The 7,765-nt window shown below is 33.9% G+C and overlaps 1 protein-coding gene across 1 annotated transcript; it reads right to left on the bottom strand.

Annotated features, from left to right (window-relative positions):
• Positions 1–309: 309 nt before the first annotated feature.
• On the bottom strand, positions 310–1,188 carry LOC101592893 (vomeronasal type-1 receptor 2-like). Its single transcript, XM_004644731.2, has one exon. It carries the CDS (start codon positions 1,186–1,188, stop codon positions 310–312), a length of 879 nt encoding a protein of 292 aa, XP_004644788.2.
• Positions 1,189–7,765: the final 6,577 nt, after the last annotated feature.

The raw sequence follows: 7,765 nt of genomic DNA, 5'->3' as shown, positions 1-7,765 counted from the left end.
ATATTAACCCTAAACATTAGACATGGAGGCTGGGGAGATAGCTCAGTAGAATAAGTGCTTGCCTGGAAAGAGAAAGGGTCTGAGTTCAATCCCCGGTTCTGCCAAAAAAAAAAAATTAGACACGATTCTCTTTGAGTTTCTGTGAATAACAGCAGATTATACAAATTTCTGTAGCTATTTTACACCTAGTTCTAGAGTAACACCGCATCATAACTGCATGTTGGTTGTCATGACAGATAAATGCTTGCAGTACTGAAGATGTGAAAAGACTGATTTACATTCCTGATGAGAGATGTGTGTTCACGTCTTTTACTTTGGACTGCATACACGCTGTTCACGAGTCATGAGAATGAAGGGACTAACAGTAGGGAAACAGGCATGGATTAATGAAGAGGTTTTAACTAGCCATGAAGCAGGTTTGTCGTAAAAAGAGAACCAAGCATTCATGATAGACGTCAAAACATAGAAGGATACAAAGGCACAGACCAGGATGAGGATGCTTTGAGAAGCTCTGGTCTCAGGAGAGGAGCTTGTTGATATGTTGTGTCTGTGAATATGCTGAGTTCGCTGCTTGTGCTGGTAAAGAATGAAAACCATGGAGCCACTGCTCCAGATCATAAGTTGCAAACACAAAATGTCGTGTGATAATGTCAATGCCACAAAAATGGAGTTGTTGTCTTTGCTAGAATTTGTAACTGAACAGTACTGATAATCAATAGTGGTTGTGAGTTCTGAGTTGTTCCTTTTGTCGACGACAAACAAAACAGCTCTGAAGTTTAGCATCATGTGCAGGACCCAGAATATGAAGGGACAGAGTCCAATGTATTTTAGAGCTTTCATCTTTGCCCATTTTGAGCTCCTGGGGCTGATGGTGATGGCCTGGAAGACACTCAGCAGACAGGTAGTGCTGAAAGACACACCCTTGCCTATCATTTGAACATAGAAAACCAGTTTGCATCCATCATTATTCAGGAAGTCTTTCATACCAAGCACTGACATGGTCTCTGGGATTCCTCTGGAGAAAATGACTAAGAGGTTGGCCACAGTAAGGTGCCTGAGTATCAAATCTATGGACCTAACCCTGTAGCCACTTAAGTAAAGGAAGGTAGAATGCCATAAAAGGCAGAAATTTCCCAGGCTTCCAATGACAATGGGAATAAGAAAGAAGATTACAAATTTCAGATCCATTCTTGTCATTCCCCTCTAGTGCAGGATTCAAAATCGACATTCAACATGTGGGACTGTGAATAGAAACATCTGCTTCTTGGAAAAGATTTACTATAAATCTACTTAAAATTATATATTTATATTCTTTACCATTTCACTTAGACTATATATTTTGTGTCTTGTTATTTTTATATTCTTATTTTCAGTATATGATTTTTAAATATGTAGATCACTATGCTTCATGGCTTACCAATTCTAATACACTTTGGCCTCACGAAAGGCTGGGCTGGGACTTAATCATATGTGCCTTTAAGGAAAATAATTTTTGTTAAAGCAAAAGTATGTGACTCACCTGAACGTAAAGATGTTTGAGTGTAATGTCCGTGTTTCTGTGATATTGTGCTTATTTCTATGCTGTACAACCGGAGTAAAATTGTGGTGATATTAGAAGCCATATAAACTTTTTGTAATATTTGAAATATCCTCGTAGAAAAATTGCAATGTGATAATCCCCATTTTACATGAACATTTGGTTTATACCACAGAATCACTGCTAAGGGAAAATTCTTAACAAATTGAAATTAATGATGAAGTAATTAATCTCATGACCAATTTGTTTTGATGAACATGTGTCAATGTCACAATAGCAACAAAATGCTTGTTAATATAATTTCACATCGAATTACGTATACTACTTATTTTATTCTATAAGGTAAGACTTTATACATGTAATTGAAGTTCTTGAACTGGAATTAACCTTTTTTGAACAGCTTTGTATTTTAACTTAATTTAGGAAAGCAAAGTATTAGAATGCCATTTGAAAATGATGCCAAAGTACAGTATATATGACAACTAGAATTTAATGTCTTTGTACCACACACCTAGGGAAGGTCTATGATGACATGCAATCACAAAACAACTCAAAAGATGTTAAACCCGGCAAGTGTAACAGGAAACATTTGAATCAGAAAAGCTTGGCCCACTTCATTTCTCTGCAGAATATATTACTCAACTATTAAGTTAAATTTTTATGAAAATAACCTTCCCCAAAGCCAAAACAAGGTCAAATGTGGTCATTAGAATACAAAAGTTTTCTAGGAACCATCGGCATTCATTACCTCCACCCCAATGTGAAAAAAATCATAATAAAACAGAACTTCCCTTTGAACACACTGCTAATACAGGAAGGTGGTGGTTCAAGTTTCTCCAGCATAGTCATTATTGCAAATGAGAGGTTTTACAGAAGCACGAGTGAAAGTGATATAGGTTTCTCTGTGATTTCAAAGAGCACTCTGCACAACAGACTGATTTCCTGATTGCAGTTTAGTGAATCTTCTACACGAGATTACATTACTGCTTGGAGCAGTCATCATTGGCATTTTTCATGATGGTGGTATGAAAGCACATGCGGAGCAGTTAGAGGCTGGTGAAGGTCTTAGACCTCCAGTTTCTGTCCACAACTCAGCCTGAGCTTCAAGAATCATCCCTCCTCCCTGTATGTCTCTCTGTCACTCCAGATGAATCTTTTTTCCACACATGAAAACTCACTGAAACATAGATCTTGAATCAGTTCATTTACGCATTGCCTCTATTTTTCAGATTAGAAAAGAAAATACAGAAAATACTCACCCAGCACCTTTCTGCTGCTCCAGAAACAGACTGAGGTGACAGTCAGGAAACTTACTTGTGGGCAAAAGATAGTCAGACCCAAAGATATGAGACATGGTTGTGTGATCTCAACACCCTTTAAAACGCAATTACCACTTCACCTGTAATTTTCATGACATTAGATGTTCAAGCAGTGGGGATGGCTGTAAGAAACAACTAAAACAATAAGTTCTTTCTAGATCCCAATTCCCAGAAACAATTAGAAGTTTTGGTGAGCATCTCCATGCAGAGTGCGTTTGAATGCTTTGGAGAATCCTGTTCCAGCTAATGGAAACTGATTCCATAGGGTGCAAAGAGAAAACACTGGGGTCTGAAAAATGGAGAAAACTCAGTAAAAAACAAAACAAATAAACAACTCAGTGAAGCCTGTGTATTTTCCTCAATTGTAATTGATATATAAATATAAATGCATGTGTCTGTACTTTGAAAGACAGATTATTGCAACATACATATATATATATTCATATATAATTCATATATATATGAATTACATATAATTAAATATGTAAAATTATACAAATTCTACCTAAATTTTTTATGAGAACAGTTAAATATTATATTAATTTTTGAAGAATATGGCATTGTTAGTGTCCATACTTGCCATGCCTTAAAGTATATCCCTTAAGTTTCCTACTACCTGCAAGGAGTAGTTGCCCAGACCAACTCAGGCCATAGTGACCATGACCAACATTGTGTTTTCACAGTGCAACTGATTTATATTCCAACCACATCATGCAGCATTTTTTTGTCAGTGCATGAATTATTTATTTTAACATAAAATCTTTCCTGTTCATCTATCTCATCCACAATGTCATGTTTTCATCTTTTTAAATGAAGTTACTTTTCCACTCCTCATCTCAATTTCCCCACCAATTGTGCATTTTCTTCCTATTTCATAATATTTATTAAACACTTTAGTTCTCATTTACTCCATTTCTTAAATGTGATATTAACACATGTGTTTTTTATTTACTTCACTTAAGGATATGGTCTTAAGGTTCATCTGTTTTCCTAGAAATGTTTCAAGTATATCCTTTTTATAGATGAGTACTATTCCTTTGTATATGAATACCATATTGTATTTATCCATTCATCAGATGATGAAAATTTGGGTTATTTTCAAGATTACCTAGTAATAAATATTCTTCTAGAATGAATGTCCTTTGGTATAATATGTTTAATTCTTTTAGGAATATAGCAGCAAGGGAAATAGCTGGGTTGCATGGAACCTATAATCCAAGGATTTACCGTATCTGCACACTAATTTCATAACAGTCAAAACTTTATTCACTCACATTAATGCTTGAGAACTGTGCTTTATTCCCCACACCCCAGCTAGCACTTCTTTATTGATTACATGATAGCAGCTACTCCTCCTACAATGAGATAAAATCTGTTTTTTTCCCCTCTCAAATGATCTGCGAGGTTGAACATTACTTTATGTTTTTCTTTGGTGTTCATACTTCTTCAGAAAAGGTACTTTAAATGAGATGCTCAATTTTGGGTTTAGAAAGTGAGGTCCATTAATTTTAGGAACGCTTGATTTTTTCTTTTTGTTTGTGTGCTTTTGTTTTTGTGGAACCAGGAATTAGACTCAGGCCCTTACTCTTGCCAGGCAAGCGCTTATTCTACTGAGCTATCTCCCTGGTCCCCCCCTTTTTTTTCAGTTCTTTGTGTATTCTAGATATTAGTTCTCTGAGGAACAATTGGAAAGAAACACTTGCTCAATTCATATATACAATGATATATCAGCGTGGCATTGACCAAAAAAGAAAGATATAAATATCCAAAGTCATTTTTTTTTTTGCAGAACCAGCGATTGAACTCAGGCCCTTGCACTTGCCATGGAAGCAATTAATCCACTGAGCCATCTCCCTGGTTCAGAAAGATACAAATATCAATAAAATAGATAAAAAGTTGTATAAAACTTCCAAACACCTTCAGCCACCTTATCTTTGATAAAGGACTCAAACACTTTCACTGAAGGGGAAAGAAACTCTAATAAATGGTGTTGAGTAAAATGGCTTTCTATTTACCAAAGACTCCAATTAGACTTGTCTCTCAACATGCACGAAGTTTAAATCAAAATGAATCAATGATCTAAGTATTCGAAAATGGACACTAAATTGCTGGAAGAGGAAATAGGTAGAATTCTTGGAGACATGGGTGTACGAAATGTCTTTGTGAACAAAACCATAGTTATTACAAAAGGAGAGATTACCAAAATCTACAACTGGGATTTTATTAACAGCAAGGTGCTATTTAATTTTCTTATATTTATGAAGTTTTTGCACTTTTAAAAAGTAAAAATAAAAACAGAAGCAAAAACAAATAGCAAGAATGAAGAAAGAGAGAAACAGAGTAATATACAATATATATTGTACAGAATTTCAAAAAAGAACAGAATATTAACAATATTAATAATGTTTTTTTATCATCAGATCTGTTGCTCAGCTATAGGTATGCAAGCTTGGTCAAATATTGCAACATTAATACTTGCTTTCAATAAACTTTATTTTTCTTTGTTTTTTACCTTTTATTTTCAACGTATTTTAAAGAGAATATGATAATAATTGATGGAACATTAGAAGTGGTACACATTTAGAAGAAAAGATGAGAGGTATTCAACTACAGGTTTTGTATTCCACACTGCTGTCTTCTATGCAGTTGCAAATATTGTAGCTATTAGCACCTATAGTCAAAGATAAATCAAAAAGTAAAAATTTTAATAATTAACTCTGTGAAAATGTGAACTGGTATAACCACTATGGAAAGCAGTGTTGAGACTCCTCAGAAAAGTAGGATTGGCAGTCCTATTCAACCCAGCTATTCTCCTTCTTCCTAGTTTTGTTTTCCTTTGCCATTATTTTTCAATATATTTACACTACAGTCTCATAACAGGTATGAGATAATTATTATTATTTTTAACATTTACTTAAGCATGTTCTCTTAGCTATTATGTGATATGTTTTCAGGGAGAATTCTGTGTACTTGTTTGTATTCTGGTATGAAACTCTTTGTAGTTATGTAGTAGGTCAATTTCTTCACAGATTTGCTTCATTGGGTATTTGTTGATTTTTCTTGCCTAACTGATCTGTCTCTTCATGCCAGTGGGATGCTGAGGTCACTCCTTGTAATTGTATTGTCTCTCATTTGATTCTTCATACCTATTAATATTTATTTTATGTAGTTGGATGCACTTGTATTTGGAACATATATATGTACAATTGCTAAATCTTCTTGCAGTTTCCCCTTAACATATACATAATGATCACCTCTATCTCTTTTAATTAGTATTAGCTTGATATTCACATTCTCTATAAAATGAGTAGCTATGCCTTCAATTTAGGGGGAATTATTTTCCAGTGGAAGATCATCTTGCTTCCTTTACCTTTCAACCTATGAATTATTTTTTGAGTTAATGCATTCCTATTTTGTAACATATGTCTAAATATTGTGTCTTGATTCACTCTAACAGTCTGTTCAATTTTTTACAGTCCTGATTCGGCTTAAATATTTTTTTAGAATTTAAAATCTTTCAGTTTTTAAAAATTTTAATGATATTCAAGGTATGATTGTTAATGTTAAAGAGCGATTAGGAAAACAACAATGAAACTGAGTTTCAAAATAGGCCAGTAGGACAGTTACAATAGTGAATACCTTTTGTTTTATTGCTTTGTAGTATATTTCATTAGAATGGTTAATTGAGAATATTTACATTGATTATTATAATTGATATATAATGGTCTGTTAGTCATACACTATCCTGCTAGTGGTTACTGGTCTCGGTCCTCTGTTTAATGGCTGGTGGTTTTTTTCTATTGATCTTCATGGAATTGTGGTTTTCATTATCTCTTTTTTAAGAATGTTTTTTAGAGCTGATTTGGTGGTCATGTGTTTCTTTAACTTTTCATTGTCACTGAAGTATCTTATTTATCCTTTGATTTTGAAAGACAGTCAGAGAACACTAATTTGAATTGGAGTGTTTTCTTTCATTTCCAGAGCTATGTCCTTCCATGCACTTCTCTTGAGTGTTTCTGGTGAGAAATCTGCTGTGACCAGGAGGGCTTTCCAATCTATGTGATTTATTTTCTTTCCTCTGACAGCTTTTAACATTCTGTTCTTGAGCTAGATTTCTGAGATCTATATTATTATGTGCCTTGGTGTAGATTTATTTTGACCATGACTAACTGGAGTTCTATATGCCTCACTTACATGTATGTCAAATTATTTTTCCATATTTGGGTAGTTTTCTGCTTTACTTCTATGAAATGATTTTTGGTGACATTTATGCTTCTTTGCTTTGTGAATTAACTTCAATCAATCTTACAGTGTTCTTCATATCATTTTGCAGGTGTTTAACGATTTTGTCAGTTTCTCTATTTTTGAAACATTTTCCTTTTGATGTTCACTAACCAAAATCCCACCTTTTCAACCTTATAACCTGTCCTCATCTTCAATCAATTGTACATACATACAATGAATTTTTAATTTTCTGGAAATCCATTTGAAATTGTTCCATGAGTTGCATTCATTTTGCATGTTGGTTATTCATATTTTCGATATTTTTCCTAAATTCCTGTGTTCTTGAAACATTTTTATAATAAATATTTTAAGCAAGTCCTTCATTTTGATCATAATTTTTTATTCTTTACCTGAACATGTTTTAGTAGTTTTCTTTTTTTTCTGTTTCTTTTTGTGCTGTCATCTCAGTAAGGGTCAGGGTTGATTCTGACTTTCTTTATGTGATTGCTGTTGGACTTGACCTGAAGGTCGAGCATTGCATTTTACTTTTACATCTTGTTACTTGATAACATGTTATTTGATAACATCCAATATAAACCAGGTAATTGTATGCAGTGAGTCTCCTCTTAGTTGAGTTGTTTTATTCTGTGGGGATGGGAATTAGTGAGTGATAGACCACAAATCA

This window comes from Octodon degus, unplaced genomic scaffold, assembly GCF_000260255.1.
Source record: "Octodon degus isolate 3935 unplaced genomic scaffold, OctDeg1.0 scaffold00206, whole genome shotgun sequence".
NCBI lineage: Eukaryota > Metazoa > Chordata > Mammalia > Rodentia > Octodontidae > Octodon > Octodon degus.
The sequence above is the reverse complement of the archived record's forward strand: the minus strand, read 5'-3'. Positions and strand labels throughout refer to the sequence as shown.